This window comes from Peromyscus californicus, unplaced genomic scaffold (assembly GCF_007827085.1).
Source record: "Peromyscus californicus insignis strain IS unplaced genomic scaffold, ASM782708v3 Scaffold_9__1_contigs__length_137607984, whole genome shotgun sequence".
In the NCBI taxonomy this organism is placed as follows: Eukaryota; Metazoa; Chordata; class Mammalia; order Rodentia; family Cricetidae; genus Peromyscus; species Peromyscus californicus.
This window is the reverse complement of record NW_026294617.1, coordinates 25,610,006-25,636,690: the sequence shown is the minus strand read 5'-3', so window position 1 is coordinate 25,636,690 and position 26,685 is coordinate 25,610,006. Positions and strand designations below refer to the sequence as shown.

The 26,685-nt window shown below is 35.3% G+C and overlaps 1 protein-coding gene across 2 annotated transcripts in view; it reads right to left on the bottom strand.

Moving 5' to 3' along the window:
- Nucleotides 1–3,980: 3,980 nt before the first annotated feature.
- Nucleotides 3,981–26,685, bottom strand: part of Pcdh10 (protocadherin 10) — a 62,905-nt gene continuing 40,200 nt past the window's right edge. The window contains exon 5 of one of the 2 annotated variants that reach the window (XM_052732094.1): nucleotides 3,981–9,771. In XM_052732094.1, coding sequence (XP_052588054.1) covers nucleotides 9,701–9,771 — 71 coding nt within the window. In that variant the 3' untranslated portion in view covers nucleotides 3,981–9,700. Of the gene's footprint in view, nucleotides 9,772–21,726; nucleotides 26,004–26,685 lie in introns of those variants that run through there. The other variant, XM_052732096.1, reaches the window with a different exon arrangement.

Sequence of the window (26,685 nt, the reverse complement as noted above, 5' to 3'; positions counted from 1 at the left end):
TCTGATACCTTCTTCAAAATCTTTCCTCAAAGACTTGAAGTTTTTGTCATACAAGTCTGTCACTTGCTTAATTGCATTACCCAAGATATTTCATATTATTTGAGGCTATTGTGAAGAGTATTGTTTCCCTGGTTTCTTTCTCGGCCCTTTTGCCATTTGTATACAGGAGGGCTAGCGATTTTTGAGCTAATCTTGTATCCCGTCACTTTGACAAAAGTGTTTAGCAGCTATTAGGTGTTCCCTGATGGGTTTTCAGGGTCACTTATTTGTACTATCATATCACCAACAAATAATGATATTTTGGCTTCTTCCTTTGCAGCTTGTATCTCCTTGATCTCCTTTAGGTCTCTTATTGATCTAATCAAAGCCTCAAGTATTACATTGAATAGATAATGAAAGAGTGGACAGCCTTGTCTTGTCCCCAATTTTAGTGAAATTCCTTTAAGTTTCTCTCCATTGAATTTGGTCTTGGCTATAGGCTTGCTGTAAATTCCCTTTATTATATTTATGTATGTCATTTGCATCTCTGCTCACTCTAAGACTTTTATCATGAAGGAGTGCTGGATTTTGTCGAAGGCTTTTTCAGCATTTAATGAGATGATTTTGCTTTGTTTTTTCCCCCTTTTTATTAGTTGGTTTAGATGGTAGATTACATTGACAGGCTTTCATAGGTTAAACCATTCCTGTTTCTCTGGGATGATGCCTACTTGGTCATGATGGATGATTATTTTCTCTGTGTTCTTGGATTCAGTTTGCCTGTATTTTATTGAGTATTTTTTGCATCAATGACCATTAGGAAAACAGGTCTGTAATTCTCTTTATTTGTGAATCTTTGTGTGGTTTGGGTATCAGGGTGACTGCAGTCTCATAAAAAGAATTTGACAATGTTCCTTCTGTTCCTATTTTGTGGTATAATTTGAAGAGTACTGGTGTTAACTCTTCTTTGAAAGTCTTGTAGATTTTGGTGATAAAACCATCTGGTCCTGGGCTTTTTTTTTTGGTTGGGAGATTTTAATGAGTTTATTTCCTTAGGATTTATAGGTTTAGTTAAATTGTTCATCTTGGTTTACTTTTGGCAAGTTGTATTCATCAGGATAATTATCTACTTCTTTTTAGATTTTCCATTTGGTGAAGTATGGGTTTTTAAAGTATATCTTTATGATTCTCTTAATTTCCTCATTTTCTGTTGTTATTCCCTTTTTGTTTCTGATTTTGTAAATTTGAATATTCTCTCTCTGCCTTTTACCTACTTTGGATAAGGGTTTGTCTATCTTTTTGATTTTCTCAACAAACCCACACTTTGTTTCATTCATTCTTTGGATGGTGGTGGTGGTGGTGATGGAGGTTTTGTGTGCGTGCGTGTGTGTGTGTGTGTGTGTGTGTGTGTGTGTGTGTGTGTGTGTGTGTGTGTGTTTCCCTTCTTTTGATTTTTCTGCTCTGAGATTGTTTATTGGCTGTTTTTTGTTTTTTTTTTTGTTTGTTGTTTTTTTTCATGAGTGTAGTAAACCTCCTGTTACAGTTTTCCTTCTAGCACCTTCTGTAGAGCTGAATTTGAGGATAGTGTTTAACTTTGATTTTACCATGGAATATCTTATTTTCTCCATCTATGGTGGTTGAAAATTTTCCTGGCAGTAGTTATCTGGGCTAGCATCTGGGGTCTTTTAGAGTGTGTGGCACATCTGTCCAGGCCCTTCTGGCTTTTAGAGTCTCCATTGAAAAGTCAGGTGTAATTCTAATAGTTCTGCCTTTATATGTTACTTGGTCTCTTACAGCTTTTAATATTCTTTCTTTGTTATGTGGTATGGTGATTTCCTTTTTGATTAAATCTATTTGGTGTTCTGTATGCTTCTTTTAACTTTACAGGCAATTCTTTCTTTAGGTTAGGAAAATTTTCTTCTTTGTTGAAAACATTTTTCTGGGCCTTTGAGCTGAGTTTCTCTCCTTCCTCTATACCGACTATTCTTAGTCTTAGTCTTTTCATAGTTTCCTAGATTTCTTGGATATTTTGTTTCCAAAGATTTTTAGATTTAAGCTTTTTTTTTTGCAGTTCATATATTTCATTTACCATATCTACAATACCCGAGAATCTCATTTCCAGTTCTTATATTCTGTTAATGAATCTCGCCTCTGTTGTTCTTGTTCAAATTCCTAAATTTTTCATTTCCACAATTCCTTAGTTTGGACTTTTTTATTGATCTTATTTCCAGTTTCAAGTCCTGAACAGTTTTATTTATTTCCTTGCACTCTTTGTGTTTTCCTGGATTTCTTTTAGGGATTTAATTTCTTCTTTAAGGATCTCTATCATATTTATAACAGCTGTTTTAAGATCTTTGTCTTGTGTTTCAGCTATGTTGGAATATTCAGGGCCTGTTGTTCTATGATACCTGTGCTTTCCTGGAGACATGTTGCTTTGGCTGTTACTGATTGCATTTTTATGCTGTTGTCTCGGCATCTGGTTTTGGAATGATTATAGGACTAGGTGCTGATTTCTGGATTTCTCTTTGTTGGGTGGGTACTTTGTTTCTTGGTTTCTGTTTCTGCTATTTCCCTGGCCCATTCAGCTGATGTATTCATGGGGAGTGCCTGCTGACATTGTAGGCTGGGATACTGGGAGGAGTAGAGGGAAGAGAAAGGGTGGAGAATGTTTTTTATGATATTCTGGGGATGGGGCCTTAGATGAAAGGGAGACCACAATAGGTTTTCTGCTAGAGCTGAGAGTGAGGCTCAGGGGATAGATCTTGTGAGCTGTAAGAGAGATGTGGGTCTGCCTTCAGCTCTCTTGTTGCCCTGAGAAGATCAGACCTTGGGTTAGCAGGGGCTTCCTGCTCGAGTTGGAGTCTGGGACAAAGAAACAAGTGGGGAGTGAATTTTAGAAGGGGAAGATTTGTGGGATCAACAGAAGATGGGCGCTGGGTTAAAGGGATGACTGCCATGGTTATGCTGCAGAAGAGCTGGGGATGAGACTGGAGGAACAGAGAGAGAGTGGAAAAGGTCTGTGGGCAGCCTACCTGGCTTACTGATCTGTAGGCAGGGGGTGGCTGCTGGAGTCAGGGGCTGGAAACAGTGAGAGTTCAGGAGGTGTACAATGAGAGGATGGTTTGTGGGATCCACAGGAAATGTGGACAGGAGTGCTAAGGACAAGACCGGGACACTGGGTCTAGGGAAACCTTAATTTTGTTTTCATTGGAACTTTATAAAATAGTGTTGAAAATCATTATTACTAACAGTCATAGTTACAATTAATTTCTTTACTAAATGTCAATTTTTTATGGAATTTTAAGGTATGCTGCTCATTTTTCTATTGGCATAATGTCGTAAACATGTTATCAAGTTCCTTCACCACCACATAAAGTTAATTTTTTCTGCAGTCAAAATTGTATTGTTCATAGCTGAAAAAAATTAGAAAGATCAGTATAATCCAGGTCCTTGAACATGTGGCTATTGGGTATTCTAAGGACATGGTTCTCATTGATAGAAACATGTTCAGATGTTGTATTAAATGCAGACCTAATATGCAAAGGTTATCTTTATTTTTTATGAAAAAAAAGGAATACAACTGTGTGTTTAAATTTAGATTTTTAAGATACTTTAATATCCTTAAAAGTTTCGATTCTCTTTTTTCACTTACGATTAAGCTGTTTAACCCATTCAGAAAGATCCAATAGTCCACCTGCTTATCTTTTTTTCATTATACAAAATGGTTTCAAATAAGAAATAAAATAGAAATCACTGTAATCATTAATGTTTAGAAATTGTTTAGTTAGTTTGACTCCTAGACACAAGTAATTTCAAGTATGGTGATGAGCGCTAAAAATGTTTGTGACTACTTATTAAGTAACAGTACTGAAAAAGACCTGCCCAGTCCTCCAGAAGTATTTTCAGTATGATGCTTGCTACACTGACAGTTTGTGAGCCAGTGTGCTAGTGAGCCAGAGTGCTTTATATCTGTGGCTATGATAAAATATCCTGGCAAAAAGGAACATAGGGAAGGAAAGTTTATTCATCTTACAATTCCAGGTTACACTCCATCATTTTGGGGAAGTCAAAGGCATATACACTCAAGTAGCCAGTCATATGACATCATATTCAAGAGCAGAAACAAATAAATGGTCCAGGCTGCTCGCTTCTTTCTCCCATTTGCTTTCTTCTATCTTATATAGTTTAGGATCTCTTCTACGAATTGATGCTGCTCACAGGGACTGGATCAGTTAACAGTCAAGACCATCTCACAGGAATGCTCGCAACCAACTTGGTCCAGATAATTGGTCAACTGTTACACATTTTTCCAGGTGATTCTAGGTTAAGGTAAGTTGACATTGAAAACTAACCATAACAGTGGGAGACACATGATTTGAACTCAAACATTTCTCAAAAACCAAGGCAGTCCACCTTTTGTACTGACCCAATGTTTGCATTTTATAAAGTGATGTTTCAAGGAGATGATCTCTTCTTTGATAACATCACACACACACACACACACACACACACACACACACACACACACACACACACACACACACCACTAAAGCAGTGTTTACAAATCTCAGGAAAAATAGAGAGAGAACTGATGACCCTTTGTGATAATTCTTCTCACCTCCTGTACAATTCTTCTAAGCATATTTAACACACTGTGGGAAAAGTTATCATTACACCATCTGTTTACAGTATGTCAAAAGCAGTATAAATTATATATGTAAAAATGCCATGAATTGTGTCAATGAATAAATAATCCAATGAGGAGGATTCAAGTATTAGGCATAAGTTATTAAAAAAGAAAGGAAGAAATAAGAAAAAGAAAGAGAGAGACAGAAGAGAGGGGGGAGGAAGGAAGGAAGGAAGGAAGGAAAAGAAGGAAGAAGAAAAGGAAACCAGAGCAAATTACTTACATTTAGATGTATGTTCGTGTATGTGTGTTTGGTGTGTGTGTGTGTGTGTGTGTGTGTGTGTGTGTGTGTGTGTGTGTGTGTGTCCATGTGGGAATGTGTAAATACACAAGCACATGTGAGCAAGCACATAGAGGCCCGACGCTGACCTTGAGTACCCTGTTTCTTTGTTTATGTTTTTGTCTCTTTCTTTTTTTTTGAGTCAGGGTCTCTCAATAGCCCTGATTGTCCTGGAACTCATTATGTAGACAGGCTGGCTTCAAACTCACAGAAATCCACCTGCCTATAACTCAGAGTGTTAGCATTAAAAGTGTGTACCATCACTCCTAGCTTGCGTGCCCTTTTTGAGAATTCTTTCCTTCACTGATTGAACTCAAAAGTTGCCAAATCCAGGCAGTCTAGCTGGCCAGCTTCCCCCAAGGATTCCCTGTAGGTACCTTCTAGTCACTAGGATTCCTAGTGGCTGCCCCACAAGTCTGGTTGTTGATGTGGACTCTGGGGAATCAGAACTCTGATCCTCAGACTTGTGCAGTAAGTCCTTTCTTCACTGAGCCAGCTAACTACTTTGCCCCCAGTTTGTTATTTTAAAAAGTTATCATGACTTAGACAAAACGAACATAAAATTGTATGGTTAGGGAAGTGGGAAAATCTTGGAAGAAGTGGGGGAGGGAAAATGATCAAACTATATTGTATGAAATTTTTTCAATTGAAAAATAACTACCCTAATGACCTTAACCCAAACTGTATTAAAAGCCTCATGTCCTATGTCTGATGTGCATCAAATTTTCTGCTTTATTGCATTTCAGCTGTTATTTGGTCACATAAGTTTAGACCACATTTCTCACAGCCCGATTTTCTATTTCTGAGAAGTAAGTGGAATAGTAAATCAACATTTCCCAAAATATGCCCTCCATAACTCTCATTTAGGGATGCTAATTTTGTACAAAAACATTTTTATGGTCGGTCAGTGGTTTGGAATGTGAGGCTAAAATACTTTTAAACAAGATTGTTTTATGGAAAAACTCCCAAGAGATTGTTAATATGATAAAGAATTTGAAATCTCTCAGAAACTGATACAACGTACAATGTCCTTTTGAAAGTGAAATTCCCTATAATTTCCCCTTCACTTGCTCCCACCCAGTTAGTTAAAGTGAGGCTTCAGTAACATATGTTGTGAGGTTTAGACTAGGAGATTTCCTGCTTTCGTCTTCTCCCCATGTATGGTACTATTGATTTTTCCTGAGGAGGAATAAATATCTGTTCACTATATATAGGGCATTGAAGGCTGTCAAAAGAGGCTATTCCACTGTAGTATATTTTAGTAAGCCAATGCATTTATTGGCATTACTTACAAGAACATGGATGATCCCAAGGCTGTGTGCATCATGGAAAAGCCCACCAAAGCATGTGAACACGGAAGCTGTATCCCTGGAGCTTCCTACCCAGTTTGCAGACAGACACTTTGGAGAGTCTCCTCTCCCAGCAATTCCTTGATGCTTTTCTAACCTTTAGAAGTAATCTTGCGAATTTTGTTACTTTTTCTGATCCTTGTAAATTTCATGAAACTCCCGAGTCATTTTGAGCTTCCATGTCCCTTCCAGGAAAGAAAAAAAAAAAAAAAGCTACGCATTGACTATATATATACACTTTGCTACAAAAAATAGCTACACATTTTTATATACTATTTTATTAGATTCTTACATTTTGGCAAAAAAATAACAAAGGTACTCAATACGGAAGAACTTTTATCATTATACATATAATAAAGTCTTAAGTTTAATTTAACCATTAAACTCTTCCCATCATTCTTATTGATTGTACCATAAGTTCTGAATAAATCACACATCTCTACAGTCATAGTGCATAGTGTAGGGATTTATGCCTCTGCAATAGTTTCTCTTTAAAATTCAGAATCTATTTTGGATCATTCCAATGAAACATTACTTGGAGAAGTGCTCCATCCTATCTTCTTTAAACTGAAAGAATGACAACAGGCTCCCACGGATCATAGGTCACTTCCAAGCTCCAGTGTTCACTAGCCATAGCATTAAGAAATAAGTTTATGTGTCTCAGCTTGTCTTGTGTTGATGTGTGGATGAGTTCCTTTTGATGTAAGTGATGTAACAAAGAGCACACTGCTTTTCCCAGATGGACTGCTCAGACCAACTGAGAAAGCACTAGCTTCCTCACAATTATTTTTAACTTCATAATTATTTTTATCCTGTTTTAAAGACCATTCTGGCATTTTTCCTTGGTTTGTGCTATACTATAGAGTCACACAAAAACTCATGGTTTTTTTAATCATATTTTAACAAAATAGCATCAATTATAACACTTATCAGAAGAATAAGAAGTAATGAATATTCATCAGATAATAACTATAAACATTTTATTGGGTTATTAAGAGCCTTGTAGGAATTTAGAGTCTTCTCTCCCCAGCAAGAATCCTAGATGAATTCATGGCAGGGTCCAGCCACAGAACATAAAATGATACTCCACTTACATAATAGGGATTGTTTTGTCAAATATCATCTCATAAAACATTGTATATATGATCAAATTTAGATGTGAGAACTGATCTAAGTCTCTGAATTAACCAGAAAACTTTAGGAAAGATGCACAGTTTTCAAGTAGTGCAGGTAGTGATTCAGATAGCTTAGCATCATTCTAGGTCATCTATTTCCTATTTGTTCAGTTGGTTATCAAGGACAGTTCTAATTCCTTATATGCACTAATTTGTTAGTGCATGTCTGAAACATTCAAATATTCAAAATTTTGTCATTTGTCCCAGAAAAAAAAGACATTTCAGATTGTTGTGTTTTAAAAATGACAGTTTCAGAGCAAACTGACAATTATGTTTTCCTAAAATACTACTTGAATTATCATCATTTCCTTCCCTACATATTTTGAAGATTAATAAGTGGTGGGTTGTGCAAGATGCCAAAAATGGGAAAACTCCCTAGCCTAGATTGAATGCATAACGATTACAATCCATTGCCTCCTCATTTCTCTGTGAATTACTGTTGGTTTATAAGTATTTCTTACTCAAAGCCTTTATCCTCTATCTTTCATTTCAAGTGTAGCTGGTTAGAATTGCTGCATTCTGGAGACACCAGAATTTAGGTCATTTTGTTTTGAATTTTCAAAATTTTGTTGTTGTTGTTAACCAGTTTAGATGGATTTTTTTCATTTATTTATAAGGAATTTAATTTTCTAAGAAGGCATGCCCTTCACATAAAAAAAGACAAAAAGGTTCTTTATGTATATATAGCTAATTCAAAAGACTAATTATGAGACCTACTTAACTGAAAGCAATTATGATATTTATAGACTATTAAAAGTTAGAAGAACATACTCTTAAAATAAAGTTAGTTTCATGTAATTTGTTCCTAATAAGTTAAGTGTTGATGGCAAGTTTTGGCTTTGCACAGACACTCTGAGCTTCTTTTAGTTTCCTGTGGTTGATAAAAGGGAATGAAGGCATTTTGGATATTTTTCTTAAAAACAACATTTTACTTAAATTTCCGTGTATGTGTGTTTTGCCTGCATGTATGTATGTGCACTGGTGACTAGGTCTGCCAGAGGCAGGAATGTGATCCCTTGGACTTTGAATTATGGAGAGTTGTAACTCTGCATCTGTCCACTGAGAACTGAATCCCAGTCACCTGCAATAGCAGTAAGTGCTGTAAATTCCCTCTCCTTTTTAAATACTCTGGACATGCCTATACTGGGCCTGGGAATGTGCTTCCACGTGGAAGAGAACTCCTTGTTTGTTGCTGAGATCTGGAAAGTTTCGCTGTTGCCATGTGGGTTTTCTACTGACTTCCTGAAATGTAATGTTTATCATCTCTGGCATGATAGATTGGGTAGATAATTCCTTCCTTATAACATTCTGCTCTGTGATGGAGGTTAGGTGCCATTGTCCTCGAAAAGAGGTAAAGCTTTTGTTACACTAGGTCTCTTGATTTGCTTCATAGGTATTCACATTTTGATACTAAAAGGATAACAAACATGAACAGATTAGGCCATTCCCAGGCAGGATTCTCTTGCTAGGGATGACAGTCTCTGTAGTTAAAGACTCTTCAATAATCTGTCAGAAACTGGCTGTGCTGTGTAGCGCTGTTCATTTCTATATCCCATTTTGGATTGATGTACACGCACTTTTATATCCTTCAGCTCAGTATAACATTTGGCCTTTCATGTTCTCAGTTTAAGCTACAGGGAATTCAAAGATATTTCAAAGTGTAATTATACCAATCTGCATATAAAAGGCTATATGTCCTACAGAGGGTTTTATGAAAAAGTAAATGCTTTCAAAGAAGAAAATTAGAAGTAATTCCCACAACTGAAAGTCACCAAAGTTAATGCATATTTCATTTGATGGGAACATTTTATATTTTTAAGCCAATATATTAATATTGTGTGTGTGTGTGTGTGTGTGTGTGTTGTGTGAGTGACGAGGAGTAAAGTAGAAGCGAAAATTGAAGAGCAAAGCAAAGAAACAACAAGTGCACATTATAGATGTTGTTTGAGAAAACAGCCACATCACACCAGAAAAGTCAATGCTTATAGTACTGTAACAGACAATGTGTTTCTCAATTATCTATTGTATTAGCTATCTATTGTTGCTAAACAAGACTCCCAGGAAGAGAGCAGCATAACCCTCCCACATTTATCTCACAGTTTGTGTGGTTTGGAATTAGTGCAGCTCAGTTAGTGCCTGGCTGAAGTCTCGCAGGAGCTTTTCCGTCACGCTGTCTGTTGGGGAGCAGTCTTATCTGAAACGCCTCAAGTCGAGAATCGGCTTCTGAGCTCAGTCATGTGGTTGTTTGCTTGCCTCCATCTTTCGTCAAATGAGCCTCTCCACGCAGCTGCATCCACAGCATTTCTGCGAACAGCACAAGAAACAAACAAACAGTATACAAGGAGCTTCTCAAAGAGGAAATCATAGATGCTGTTCTATCTTGATGTCACAGAGATGTCCCCTGCCTCCTCCCACTGTGATTTCTCAAAGCTGGTTTGTTATAGTCCACGTCCCTTCAAGAGAAAGATTTGAATAACAGAGGCTGTCTCTCTTCATGTATTTTTTTATGCAAAGTCATTTTCGGCCTTTAAAAATATACAAAAGACCTTTTAAGATGGAAGTCCTATAATAATTTTAAACTGAACAAACATATTGTTTTTTTAAACAAATTCTTCAGCTATATTTTTTCAAACATTTTGCTCTTCAAATTAAACTTTTTGAATTCAGCAAGTTGCTTACACTTAAAATGATGAAAAATGACCTGCTTTTTAAAATGCATTTTATCTTTTGAGGGAGGATTAGCATTTAAGAAATCTCAAAATCATAATTGTGTGGTTCTAAAGCTAACAAAGTGCTTAGCAGAGAAGTTGAGTAGCATATGGTTATCCTAGTCCCAAACAGTAAACTGTGTCTGTATGTGCCAATTCTTAATTACCAGCTCATTAACACACAGGTGTCAATTGCTGGTGGCAAAGGCAATACCCACATGGCCTAGTTTCTGTCATGCACAGTGTAATTAAATTGACCTCCAGTGCTGAAGCTTGCTAGTTTCCTGTTACCATTTAGACACTAATCTCAGGTCCTAATCAAATTAGAACAATATGGCAAATAAACCAATGTAACAAAAGAAAAATATGCTATTTTGTACTATTTTTTAAAATAAATCTTCATTTGAAAAATATAATCTTAAAAAGAGTTGTCTAAATAATCACTGATGCTAGACATAACAAATAAGAATGTATATCACACATACTGAATGTTAACAAGACCAATTTACATTTGATAATAAGGGTACAGTTGTTGCAAAACAAAAGGAAAAAATAAATTATTATAAATGTCACATTTAAGTAAATGAATTGTGTGTGGTATGGTTTTCATTGTTGATATGTAATGAAAAAAAGTTCACTTTTACATTTCGATTATTCAAACATAACAACACTTTCCAATAAAGCCACAGCAAGAATAAAAGCTATACTAACAGGTATTTTACAGCTAAGGTTTCAACGCTATGAGGGGTAGGATTATCTCCTGATGTTCTTCTGTGGGCATCACAAGGGTTTGCTCACTATGTATAAATTTCATTTTCAAGCTTCTGGTTAAAGAAATTGGAGAGGTAAATTTTTGTACTAGCCTTTCTTCCTCTTAAAATTTTCCTAATGTGAAAAAAAGTTAAAAAAAAAAAAACAGAAGGAACAATAAAGGAAGCATGAGAAAGCACCCCTTATATTTGGGGAACTTTAAAGCACAATTGGGTGTGCCTAACATAACAATATTGACACGATTTAATTCTTAGTGACAAACAGAGCAGAAAGAAGATACAAGATTTATTGCAGAGAAAATCCCAAAGGCTCAGAAACTGATTCTGCAAATTAGCTGAAGAGTGAGAGTGAAACTAAACCAAGAGCAGGATCAGAAAATGCCATTAAGATGTCGTTAGACCTCCCAGACGCCCTCATCCACCCGCACAGGTAGGCGGTCAAGTGTTCACTCGAGTTGGAAGAAAGGCTTATCCTCTTGGAGGGTAACACAGACAGTGCCTACATTGGAAGACAGCAGGCAGAGTTTAATGTCTGATCATCATACTAGACATCTGGGTATTCAGCCTCCCAGGTTTCTTTTACCAATTAACTTTGAGAGCCCAAGTACTAGGGTTATGCTTCTAGGCAAGAGAACTTACTTAAGGAAAATATACCTAAACACAGTAATGTGAATTCCCTAATCAAATGATTCCACTAAAGGACTCTATATACCTACATACTCAATAAATGCTTCTCACCAACAGTTTACCATTCAAAGTATACTGTAAAAATGCTCAAGTGATACATTTCTATTCTTTCTTGTTAGAATTATGTCCAAAATTTAATATGTGCCAGAAAAATCTGTACCAGTGTGTTATCTCTGTTTATATAGCAGTTTAACCATAATTCCAAGAAAGACACACTATTCACTGAGATGTCTCTCATCCGTACATCCAGGTGAATAGGAAAAGAGTTTAAATGTGTGAAAAGAGTTCAAATAACTGTGTCAAGGAATATAAAGGAAAACTTCTTAGAATTAACATTATAAAGGTAACAATAAACTTTTAAATCTAATGGAAGTTTAGACTACAAACATCTTAGAGGATGAAAAAAATCTCAATAAAAATTAGAAGATAAACATGCAATAAACAGAACCTATGTTATTGTGGAAAGTAGATGCTGAAAATAAGTATTAAAAAAACAAAAGTTAATAGAGGAAGTTCAATCTGTAAGGAATAAAGAATCTGGTAAGCAAAGATGATGAAATAATAACTTAAGAAAATTTTCAAAATCATTTGTTTCATTTGTAGGTTCAAAGAATTTACCAGGTGCCTTCAGTGTGAATTAAAATAGATACACATCAAATTCCATGATATTATGAGCTTTCAGAACTTGATAATAAAAAGAGTATTGCATGCATTTATAAAGTTAGGGGCCCTTCAGAATGAGTTGATTTATAAAAATATTCTACTTTTGTAAGACAGCATGTTGACCCCTCTCAAACAATCTAAGAATGGAGAGTTAAGAATGACAGGGGCTCTAGTTCTCAGAAAGCCTGAGGACTGGTTGTTGAGGCCAGCCTAGTGGCTCTGTCTTTGCCATTGAATTCAAATGGTCCACAAAGATACCCCCACATACCTGTCTCTCGACTACTGGCAATGGTCGAGAGACAGCCCGAACTGACCTACTCTGGTGATGGGATGGCCAAACACCCTAATTGTCGTGCTAGAAACCCCATCCAATGACTGAGGGAACTGGATGTAGAGATCCACAGCTAGGCCCCGGGTGGAGCTCCGGGAGTCCAATTAGCAAGAAAGAGGAGGGTTTATATGAGCAAGAATTGTTGAGGCCAAGGTTGGATAAAGCACAGGGACAAATAGCCAAACAAATGGAAACACCTGAACTGTGAACCAATGGCTGAGGGGCCCCCAATTGGATCAGGCCCTCTGAATGGGTGAGATAGTCGATTGGCTTGATCTGTTTGGGAGGCATCCAGGCAGTGGGACCGGGTCCTGTGCTCATTGCATGAGTTGGCTGTTTGAAACCTGGGGCCTATGCAGGGTCGCTTGGCTCGGCCTGAGAGGAGGGGACTGGACCTGCCTGGACTGAGTCTACCAGGTTGATCTCAGTCCTCGGGGGAGGCTTTGCCCTGGAGGAGATGGGAATGGGGGGTAAACCAGGGGGAAGGAGAGGGGGAAGAACAAGGGAATCCGTGGCTGATATGTAGAATTGAATTGTATTGTAAAATAAAATAAAATTAAAAAAAAAGAAAAAAGAAAAAAAATGGTTCTCAAGGATTTTCATCCTAGTTACCTTTAGCTGTCAAACTGACATGGCCTAGAGAAGAGAAGCTTAACTGAGGTATTGCCTACTTCAGATTGGACCATGAGCATGTCTGTGGGGATTGTCTTGATTGTTATTGATATGAAATAACAAAGCCTATTGTGGGAGGCACAATCCCTCAGCAGGCATTCCTGGGTTATATAAGAAAGCTAGCTAAGCCTTAGTGTGTGAGTCAGCAAGTAGAATTCCTCCATACTTTGGCTTCCGGTTCTGGTTTCAGTTTCTGTTCTGACTTCTCTCAATGATGGACTGTGACCTGGAAGTGTAAGTTAAACCAACCCTTTTCTCCCTATTTTGCTTTTGATCAGGGTGATTTATTAGTGACAGAAATAAAACTAAGACAGGTAACAAAAGTCCACACCCAAGGCTACCCATAGCTGAGCCCTACATGTCTATAGATGTCAATCATATGTCTGCACAAACCACTCTGAAGTAATGTTACAGGCAAGATAGACTGTGGAAAACTGTTCTACATCTTCTCAAAAAGCTAAATTTTCCTAATATATGAATGAGTCTGTGTGTGAGGGTTTGTACTTATGCACACACTGGTGACCTAACCCTGGACAGTATGCATACTTACTCTATGATTAACCTACATCGCTAATCATTCAGCCATGTTTTCAAATAAAGTTGTCTTCCTCATATCTTAAATTAATTGGCCTGTCATGCAGCTAGAATCTGGACTTGATTCCTATAACAATAAACATCGGGACTTCGATAAGATAAATGAATAGCTTGGTTTTGGTGTCTGCTACAATTCTATAATATCAGATAATAGATATCATTATATGTGTCATACAGAATATTTCTCAATCACTTAAAGGATTGAGGTGTTATTGAGAGTGATGATGACATTTACTTCATTTCTCAAAAGAGACAATGTTGGTGTGTATGTGTGTGTGTTAACAGGTGTGTGCAGGTACATATGCACATTTGTGAATGTAGGAGCTATAAGCCAGCATATCTTGTTTTCTATAACTTTCCAACTTATTTTTTTGAGACAAAGTCTCTCACTGATATTTTTTTGAGACAAAGTCTCTCACCGAACAAATAACTTCTAAATTCAGCTAGACTGCCTCACCAATAAGCCTTATGGATTATTCTAGCATTTCTTCCACAGAATTAGGATTACAGGTGTGTACCAACTCTCCTGTCTTAGTGGAGGTCATCAACATAGGTCTTCATGCGACATAAGCACCTAAAGACTGAGCTATCTCCCTGGACTCAGCAACGTTGAGCTCTTGAAAAGAACATCAATCAAATTTCATGTCCCTAAACAGACAATTTAAGTGGGATCAACTATGACTTCCTTAGAGAATGTCCATTTAAATTTGGAGTGGCAAGTTAATCCTTCTTTGTTAGAGTTATGAAGTGTTAATAAATTTACATTCCCAGTGGTATCCATTGGCTATGCTAATTGTACATATGTCGCTCAATTTTCTTTGTTTTCAATGCCAAAGAACACCTATAAAATGCATGTTTTTAAAGAGTGTGTATCTATATGGTCTTCTTCCTCGTGGTCATGCACTTATTTTTCATCTTAATGAGACATTGCTGCTTTCTAGAAATCTCAGTTCATCTTCAAGTGCTAAATTCATATCAAGGCTTTAAAGATCTTATGGTGACGCTAGAGTCAAGACCCTTGATAACTGGCACAGTCAAGAGGATGCCCAACAGTACTGTGCAGATATTTACCTCCTCCTGATATCTAGTGTCCTAGCCAAACAGTTTGGTTCTTTGTTTGTTTTTGTTTTTGATTTTTGATTTTTGATTAAGGAGGCTGGGCATAATTGTTCCTTCTTGCTCCAGAATAGGAATGACAACCAATGTCTTCCTCATCTGAGTTTCAGGGAGACTGTTTTGCTCTGTTCCTGAATGCAGCCACAGTGACACTCTATGTGGTGTTTTGTGTCCTCTCACATGGTTTGATAATATATGACTGATACTGTTTTGTCTTTCTTGTCTGTCTATCCAGCATCAGGTGTTTGTGGTATCTACTCCCATAATCTGAGGGTAGGGTTTCTTCACCAACTAATGGTGTGAGTGGTTGGAGATTTCCAGAACTCTTTTCATCCTTTCTTATTTTGCTTTGTGTATTTCACCAAAGTAGTTGAAGTGTCATAATCTCTCTTTCACAGAAATTAACTCCAATATTAGAACTTTCTCTGTTGGAGGGAAGCACATTGAAACACAGCATATTTACAGGGAGGTAAAAATAACTGAATGATCTAAGGCAGTAGTTCTCAATCTGTGGGTCTCAATCCCCACAGGTTCTATATCAGATATGGTACATATCAGATATTTACATTGTGATTTAAAACAATAGCAAAATTACAGTTAAATTAAGTAGCAACAAAATAATTTTATGTTTGGGGGGTCACCACAGCATGAGGAACTTGATTTTAAAGGGTCACAGCCTTAGGAAGGTTGAGAACCACTGCTCTAAGGGAAAGCAAACCACTCCATCTTGCAAGAAGCTCCTTAATTCCAGGCTGTAAACAACTCAGAATAGCTTCAGGGACTTCCTGAAACTAAAAAGTTTCAAGGGGTCCCTCTTTCCCTAAGAGTGCGTAAGCAGCAGAGACTGCTGAGGGTCTCGGGTAAGCTGAGCTTCCTGAAATAAGCAGAAACACATGTTCTCCAGCCCCAGAAAAGCCTGGAAGAAACAGAGATCAATGGAACTGAATGGTGGCTGTTATGACCAACTGAGTCAATTGAAATGGCATTTTGTAGTATTTTTTTTTTTTTTTTTTAGTTGTGTGCAGGCTGTGCAGTGTACTCCAGGTTTCCAGCTTCCATGAGCTGTCACACAAGCTTATAGGGCCTTTGGTGATTCAACTATATTTGCAGCTGTTTTGGTAGCTCTTCACCATACCCTGTAAATGACCCCAACAAAACACATTCATTCACCAAGTTAGACTTGCTGTTGTATAAGTGTTGATGCTGTAACTTATTTGCATATTATCAAATATAGTTGCCTCTGGTGTTTCCATGAGGAACAGACACAGAATGGAAAGCTAACTTGGTGCAGGTTGAGAATTCAGTATGAAAAGACTGGGCTAGACTAAATGTGAAATTTATGGGTCAGATTCTTGGATAAATTTACCAACATTCATCTTTTTTTATCCATAACATTAGGACATGGAGAGCAACAAGGCCCTGTTCTGTGCTAAAATACTGTTGCTGGGAAGGACTCACTTAAAAAGAAAACACCCAGAAAGAGTATCAATTTCTACTAAAGGCATAGAAATGAGTTATAATGAGCATAGATTCAAAACTATGAACAATTGATACCTCTAAAATATTTAATGAAAAAGTATTTGAACTCGGATTAAAAGGAAAGATAACTAAGTTTTACAGCTGTCATATCTTTTATTTTTACTAACATTTCTTTATATTAGTTACGTGGTATTTTGTGTATGTCACAAAAGATGATAGAGGATTTGGTTCCCTCTGTGTCTTTTTCATTTATACTGGCCGAGCAAGCTTTCTCCTAGATACTCCAGACAAGTTGTCCAATTTTTAAAAGTTAGAAATATTTGAAATTGACATATTGCACATCCAAAGTCCTACCCAAGCAAATATGATTCAGGAAAAATGTTAGCTGGCACCAAAATTTAAATAATAACCATTAAATATTACACAAAGAATTATAAGAATGTAGGCTAACTACCATCATTTGCTCCTAGGATAAAACTATAAAATTATTTTGTATTGCTTATAAATTTTGTCTTTTTGGTCTTCTTGATTAGCATAGTAAAATTTAAATGAAAAAGAGAAAACTGGAAATCACTTTTGCAAACAAGACTACATTTCCTGTAGACATATTTTTAACTCTTTGGTGGTATTTTATTTAAAAGATTCCCAATTAACTTCAGAAAACGAAAACCTTATCTTCTCTTCTGTCATGCCTACATCAGGTAGATGACCATCTACCAGTGAGACACTGAGATCAACTGGTCTTCTTAAAAGTCTTTACATTCTTCTCCTTTCCCCTATTTTCGTTTTTTTTCTTTATTAAGAATTTTTTTTATTCTTTTACATACCAACCACAGATCTTCCTCTCTTCCTTCCTCCTACACCCCTACCCCAGTCTTTCCCCCCAACCTACATCTCATTCCCTCCTCCAAAAAGGTAAGGCTAGTCTACTCTGAAAGAAAAATATGTTACAATATTATCCTAGCTAAAGGTTATAATAACCTAATAATAAATCAATGTTTTTACCTTATTAAAGAAAAATTGAATGGTGATTAATTATTTTCAGTGTTGGCTCCCATTATTCCTATTGCATGTGATGATGTGATATACTCTTTTCTACAGAAGAGTTGTGGGAAATTGTTTCTTTGGAGGGCATGAGAAAGTGTATCAGTGGGTACAGTGCTTGCTGCACAGACCTAAGGACCTGAGTTTGAGCCCCCAGAACCCACAAAGAAGTTAACACAACACATCAGCCCTTAACTGAAGCACTAGTTGTAGGGGATGAAAGGAGATGGATAGATCCTTGGAGCTGGTTGGCCAGCCAGCACAGCTGATGGGGGAACTCCATATTCAATGAGTGACGTTGTTTAAAGAAGTAAGGTGCACAGTGAGGAAAACATCCTATGTTGACCTCTAGCTTCTACATGTGTGCTTTCACACAACAATATGCACACACCATGAAAACAAAAATGAACCAAACTTGTTTCACAATAAAAGACTATATATTATATTGAATCTCTGTATTTGACACGTAAAATTTAAAAACCTCCTAACATCCCTGTTTTACCCCACAACATTATTTATATCTCAAAACTCATTTCCACTACAGAAGCAATACCTGGACTCAACAACACAAATTTTAACTCTATTAAATGACTTTATCAAATACTACAGAATGTTTTGTGGTGTTTCTATATAGTCTGCTGGATGTGTCACTCAGTTTTCCATGTATTCTATTTGTTAAAATTGCAAATACAATGTAATTTATTAAAGAACCAGTGTTTTGTCTTTGAAGTGAGTAATGTTTGCAAACTTCTTCACTGAGATATTGGGAATTTGGCCATGAGCCTCCCTCTTTCTAGACAAGTGCTTTGCAACTACACTACACTTCCAACTCTGTACACACTTTTGTGAGTTTATAAACCCATGTCAAACAAATGAAAGGTGAGGATCTATGAAGACATTCTGATGAGATCATTTACTCTTACTACATTTTAAAATACTGTATATGTCTGTTCTTTAAAAATGTTTTACTGAGGCATACCACATCCTTTAACATTCTTTGCTAGATTTGAACTAAAATCATCCACTCAATATCTATTTTTATTAACTTTATATTTTTTTATTTATTTCTGTTCTTCTTTTTCTCTGTCTCTGTCTATCTCTTACACACACATTCACACACACACACACACACACACACACACACACACACACACACACACATACACCCCTTTCAGATTTAAACTCACTTGGTATGTTGAAATGTCTATTATCTTCCTATGGTCCTTGTAAATCCTTTTATAAATGATGGTAGTTCTCAAATAATGTCTAAAGAAATCATCAGTATTTCATGGTGTTGAAACCCCTAAGCCATCTTAATGATAATGAAAAACATTTAAATATCTTGGTAATTTGATGTTCTAAAGACTACTTACTAAAATCCTCCTCCATCCATGCCCCCAAATAGATTTTAACAGAAGTAGATTGATGGAGAAATTGAAAATTGACTATTTACTGCATTATTAATTACATTAAAAAATAAGGACAAGAAATCTTTCATTGGGCTGGAAAGATGGCTTAGAGGTTAAGAATTCTTGCTATTTAAATTCGGTTGCTATCATCCACGTGGTAAAATCACTACTGCCTGTAACTACAGTTCCAAGGGATCTGAAGCCCTCTTCTGGCCTTCTCAGTCACCTGAAAATACATGGCATACATTTAGACAGAATACACATGCATACACATAAATAAAACAAAAATAAAACTTTAAAAATGAGAGAACTTCCACTCATTTTAGGATTCAGCTTACTTTCCGGCTTCCATAACCCCATGCGCTCTTTTTAGAATGAAGCATACTTTTGTTCCCATGTGAACATCTGTGTCTGTTGTCCTGTCTTCCATGTTAATAGAACAGTTACTTACAATAAGGGAAGGGAAAGGAAAAAATAAGGATTCTCATTCAGATAAGGTGGCTTCCATGTTAATGCAGTATCCTTTGTCACCAGAGAGACTGGTTAGAGAATTTTCCAATAATCATCAAAGGAAAATAAAGGGACAAAATACTTATCATCATCCAAATGATGGTCAAACTTAAATTTCTACATGATTTAAAAAAAATCCTTTTAAAATGGAAATGCTCCTTTAGAGGCATCAATTTGATTACTGATTAATATGGACTGTTTTCTTTTAACTGGAAGTGTAAAGGAATTTACTAAATTCAAAAGAATAAGAGAATTCTAGAAATCTTTTAAACATCAAAGGACAATACCAAGGAAGCAGGCTTTTACCAGACTAAGGACTGCCTACCTGCAAAGGCCTTAAATTAGAACTATTAAACAGGCCAATTGCATTGAGCAGGTACACTAAAACCGCCTTAAGTAATTTTCAAAGTGAATAAAAGACAAGCAAAGGTGATACTCATATGTGAGAAAGATCCCATCAAATGTGCAGTGTTACCAATAAATATCCAGAAAGGCCATTGGCATTGAGAGAGTAGCTCTGATACAATACAATTTCTACATGTTTTAATTGTAGGAATAAATCATTATTTTAGAGTTGATGAGAGAGCTGAAGAAGGACTGGCCCTCAGGTAGAGGTGAATTTATTTCTTGGTCTGTGTTCTCCTAGTTAATGGAGAGGCAGAGCTAATGAGTGGACACCCAAAGAAGTCTAGACTCACCTTGAAGTTTTGAAATTATTCTTGCATATCTACAACTCTCCATTAGGCTGGGATGTTTTCCACTTGTAGACTCTGTTCTATAGTGTTTAAAATTGATGATGGTGAAAAAGTGATTAAAATAATAATAATAAAACATGATAACAGTAACAAGCTATCTACAGGTTAGCATTGTGCTATGGATTTCCTATGAAGGAGCTCACTTAATTCTGAGAAAAATTCCTACCATTAATAATACTTATCCATATTGTACAAAGAGTAGAGATACTATAAGATGTGAAGCAACTTATCAGAATATCTTCTCTCACTTTCTACTGCATGAAACAGTTTAAATTTGAAATAGAGATCATATGGTTCAGTGTGTGGTAAACATTTGAAGGGATGATTCATAGCAAGAATGGCATTTCACACTATGCTCTGTTTCACACATACATCTGAAAATTTTCAAAATGAACTATTTACTTCAACATGAATGATGTGCTTTGATACTGTTCTAGTTATATTTTCTTGCTGTAATTATTTTTTATATATTTTCATGTTACTATTTATACTCAGGATCCACTGATTATTTTGATCACATAATTTTCATCATTTCATCATTCTACATTTTCTTGTAATTTGTTTGGTTCTTAAGCAAATTAGAGTTTTCCTGAAAGAGAGAGTAATAATAGAAGCTTATGACTTGTGATGGCCAGACAAGGTCAGTAAAAAACAAATTTTACCTCTAAAATATATTTTCTTGACTTAATTGGAAAATTAATGAGATAGTCTTCACAAAGGATGAAAGTCGATGCAAGGAGGGTCATGGGCAACCCATAATTATTACTGATAACATTTCATAAAGAATCATCATTCCAATTCATTCTTTCTAGGATACAGAACTTGAAAGCAAAATAAACACCTAGCCCTTTACTTGCCGCCTGATAATATGAACCTTTTCTGTTGATTGTGTGCAGTTTGAACTAAAGAAGCACAAATCACTTATGAGACTAAGAAGCCCATTGTTTTAACCTTTAGCTCTTTGGGAGCTAAGTTTCTATGGTTAATTTATATTATTCTAATACTATATAAAATGTGCTCCTACTGTGACTCATACTTTCTTGTCTGAAAAGGATACAGACATGAAGTTTTTCTTGTGTTTCCATGAACTTTATGAAGTGATGGGTTTCTCACATTTTAAACAAGGTGCTTATTTTATTGCTTAAAGGCACTCATATTTTATGTACAATTTATATGTTAATCTTCGTGAACACAATATTATTTCAAAAGTTTTAAGTTAAAATAACCTAGCACTAATCAGAAAAATGTAGATCTAAAAGATCTGTGGGGGTAATACTGAGATTCACGTGGAATTGAATGCATACTCTCAATCTGTAAATATGACAAAATTCTTCAAAGTCTAGCATATGCTGTTACAAGTGAGACACAATTTTGAGCAGATGTCCCTTAGACCTTTGATATTAAGACTAAAATTACTAAATCAGCATCAATCATTTTATATGTAGGGTCACGTTTTGCCGCTGATGGTTTTATTCCAAGCTCCCAATGACGTCAGTGGAAGATCCATGCATGGAAAGATGGTGTGATATGTATCCTAGTTTTATTTATTTTTGTCTGTATACAGCAGTATAAAATAATATATTACATTTACACGCATTTTACTTATGTATGGTTATAGCATTCATAGTAACAACACTGTAATTAAGACTGAAACTCATCTGTTATAATACCCTGTTTTCACTCACAGATAATTGTCTCAGGTACATCTGTGGAGCTGAAGCTCCGTGTCATTCAGCTCAAGAACATACGGATGTTTGGGAAGTGCGAGTTCTATCTACCAGAAATTTTTAAGTTGCATGTGAAAATGTAATATTTTCTGCATCCAGACTGCAGTATTTTCACACTCCTCAAAAACATCTGGAGAGAAAAACTTCAAACTAAGCATCTGACGAGTTTTCAAGAAATATTTTTTTTTCTAATTTTACAAATACTTAAAAAATAACAGTGATTAGAAATACATGCATGCACACTAAAAGTATTAGAATCAAAGTCATATTATTGCCTGCTATACTCTGGCGGCACACAGCTACCAGCATTCTGTCAGAATGCTAAAATCTAAAACCTAAGCCAAGTGTTTGCAGAAAAATTTTTCTACTGAACAGTTTCACAGATTACTGTATAAGGGTTTTGTCTGACTTCTCAGAGGGATATTTCTTGAAGTACTAACAATATACAAAATAACTTTACTACTTCAGGATGTAAAAAATATTGGATTTAGCAATTTTCTGGTTTTCCTTGTTAAAAAGGGAACATAAGAAGGATGTTAATGCAAAGCCTTTACCACTACAAAATTAGACTTAAAAAAAGATTAAGAACACAAAAAAAGTTGCAGTATGAAAAAATATATGACTCCAGCAAAAACACTGAGTATTCTAATATTAAAGTATTTGTGAGTTCTATGGGTATTTATACCACACATGGATATATGAGGGGTAAAACTAAACGCAAAGACAAAAAACAATGTCAGTATCTTTCAATACCATAAATACCTTATTTATCTTGGCAAACATTTATCACACTCAGTTTGATCAACTGAAGTCCATACACAACTTCACAAGATTCTACAGTAATATCAATGCCTACTTGTGACAGCCTATGTCAAGAACTGCAGGGGATATTTTTCTTCCACTTCATGGAAAAGCAATTGAATTTCAACATTTCAAAGTGTCCGAGGACAAGTTATAGCACAACTAAGAAACGAAAGAGAATGAATAATGAAAATATTTATATCTCCTACATAATTTCTAGTACACAATGTTTGATAAAGGCATTGCATTAAATATTTTCCTAAAATTAAATATACATATTACCTAAAAACGGTGACACGTGTATTTCATTGACATTATTATATCTTTGAATTAATTATGATGCAATATTTATATACTTGACTTAAGGTGATTTTACAAAATTATGCTCACAGATTAAAATCATAATCTTACATGTGGATGAAATATTCCTAAAAATTGTCATTTGACATACCATTGAAACCATACGACACTCTTTCCACAGGAAAATTATTGAGTTTTACTGCTCTAAAACTAAGGAGACTAAGGAGTAAACTCCATTTTGTTATAGGAAGTGTCTTATGGATGTAATACTGTCTAATCATATTGTTTCCTTTGTACACAATAATGGCAGAGTCGAAGTTAAAGTGATCAGATTCAATAGAAAATCTACACTAACTCTCCTTGGTCGGTTTGAAGCTACTTACAATATTTCATTACTTTCTTGGTTCACAGTCCTTTTTTCATAATATATCATTGAAACATAATATTTTAGCCAACTTACTGAAATTATGTCTCCATTGTAGCTTCTGATTTATCCTCCATGTAATAATTGAAAAATGATACTGGCATTTAATATTGTGTGTTTAAATAATTTGGCTCTTCAAATTATGTGTGTTTTGGTAGAATGATGACACAATTTAAAGACTGTAATACAATTTACTCTAGAGATTTGCTCTAATATATAAAAATAGCTAACAACTATATGTCAGAAAAAGATGTTTAAGGAATATCACATATGACATAAAAGAGTTTAAAAAACATTTTAAGTCAAGTGAATTAGTACAACCATTATATGCGAAGTGAGCATAAAATGATGAATGTGGATCTTAACCCATGATTGTGAACTGAAACAAAAATGGTTTTAATTAATGCTAAGTGATTCAACATGAAAGCCATTTTCTTGACTTAAACAACCCTTTTCCAGTTAAATTATATATAACATTTTTCATACTGAAATAGTCTATCATGTAGCATGCCATATGTTTGATAAAAGACTGCTACTGCACCCAGTGAGTGTATGTGCTTTTGTATCACACATGAATAACTGGTTTCTTTTTCAAATGGTCCCCCAGAGACAGGAATATGTTTACATTATGTTGCTATAAGCTAATTGGTAATATTACAGATTATTATGTATTTTGACAGCTTCAAAAGAAGGACACTGGCTATCACTCCAAACAAATATAGGAAGGGCCATTGACTGCATGAATGCATTTTAATGATAAATCTTAATGAAAATTTCATTTTAAATCACATAAAATTAGATGGAACTCATTTGTTAAGTGTTAAGTTTTAGTCTATTTGCTATCATAGTGCAGCTCAAACTACCAGTGAGTATATAACCAGATGAAGATAAAGGTTCGCATTTCAAACTGGGCCTATAATTTGGGCTGAGAAAATACCTTGATATCATTCTTATATCATTTTTAGAGGGCAGTTAAATTCATTCCATGATTTACTTGGATGAATGTCTCACACGCTAATTCTTATCCCTCCCCTGTTTCAACAAGCAACAGACAACAGCAGAAAAAAATATGTGAACTAAAGGAAAATGCGTCTTTCTGAATTTAATAATTAACTTTGTTGACATAAAGGTAAAAGACATAATTAATTTTTCAAGGCTGACCAACGAAGAATATTCTCATTAATAAAACACTGACTACATTTAAGCTTTAAAATTTCACACATAATATTGAAACAGTAATGTATCATGTTTCTATCTCCAAATTTATTTATTTATTTTAAATTTAGAGAGTTTTTTATATTTTATTGTTAATACGTACCAGCTCTGATATTTATATTTATATACCTCTATATATTCATATATAGAGTTAAAGATTTTTATTCATGTTTACTTAAGAGTCACAAAACTATGTAAAACTATGTAAAATAAAATTCTATGTGAATTATATGATGAGAACGTCTTAAAATAGTAATCTTCAGTTACATATTTTACACCACAAAATGTACAGACACCCAGATTTTTTCCTAACAACAAATACAAGAGAATTTATAGTTTCTTTATAAAAGCTTTAAATGATGCTAAATTCAAAGCCATGGAAATAGAATCGGAATCATGTAGACTGCTTGATGTTTTGAAACTACATCTTCTGTGCTCCGCCTGACAATATTAACAGCTACATCTTTGGCATTGAAAATTCACAATGAGTTCTTGACAAAATTTTGCAGCTTAGAACTTCACTTTCTTTTAAAGAAAGAAAAATGCAAGGTTGAGTAAGGTATGAAAATTAGGACAAACTATTGATTTTTTTTCTCAGTTAATCTTAGGGACCCTGAATAACCTTTTATTTTATTGTATGGTGAGGGCTGTATGAATCCATTTAAAAACCAACTAATTTGTACCACATCTTAGGAAAATTATATAATATAATATATATTCTATATTTATTTAGAAGCTTTGAAATAGTACAGTAAACACTTTGCAACACGGTGTATAAACTACAGAATGTCTTTGATATTTTTGTGGGTCTTTAGAATACAACATTTTTTTAATACCCCACGGATGAAAAGAACATAGTCACATCTCTCTTGTAAAGTTGGGATAGTTTGGGGAACACTTGGTCACACAAAAATAATATAAAACAGTCAAGTTTAAAACAGTGATGTTGCATTTGTAATGCACAAATTTCTTTTATCTTGATGACTGGCTTCTCATGGTAAATATAAACATCTAAAGGGCTCAGTGACATTTGGAGAGAGAAGGATAGATAGTGCTGTAAACAGGCACACACTGATCGGAGAGGCAACGCCCGTTGCCTATGGAGTTTCTACAGTCTGCACATTTCAACTCATTTCTCAGGCCTGCTGAGAGCAATTAGGTCCTACACGTGGCCACGATGACTCCGCTGGAAATCTAACACTCAGCTACACACAACTAACTGGATGGCCAAGACAATGAAGTTGAAAAGTTGATGCTTTTGTTGGTCGACTCTGTGCAAATCATACTGCTTCAGGTAAGCTGCAGAATTGACTAGCATATCCTTTTCCGCGCTGTGAAAAAGAAAGAAAAATACTCTAAGAAAAAGTGGTTGATGTTTGGAGTTCAGAACTGCACAATACTGCATATGAAATCAAACAAGAGGAAACTCGGGGTAACACTGTGTTGGACCCATGGCGCGTCAAACAGCTGTGGCAGGCAGCATTCCAGTCTCTGGTAGTCACTGCGGTTCAGTGGTTTGGCATTGTGAAGTTTACAGTTTTGACATTTTAGAAGTCCACTGTGGATGGGAACTACATATTTAACATAGCAATCACAAATTATACAAAGATTAATTTTTGATTATCTGTAGAACAATTCCTGCTTCATTGTTTGTGTATATATAAATCAGAGTTAAAAAATAAATGTATAAATGTTGTATTGCTAGAACTAGTCTTTCAAAAACATCTATGAATAATTTTGTAAATTAATTTACTTCCATAAACTTTAAAATTATGCATATTTTGATCCAGAGCTGTAGGAAAATATTTATGCTGTTCAAAACTTCAAATATGATTCACAATCTGCAGTTTTATTCTATCTCATTTTTAACATTACATAATAGCTGTATGGATATAATTATTTAAAATCCTTCTGTGATATATGATTTTTAACCTGCTTTGTCCTTAATAAGAATCAGTTTTTCTTATAGGAATGCTAATAGAAAAAGTGAAGGAAAATATGTTATCTCATGTT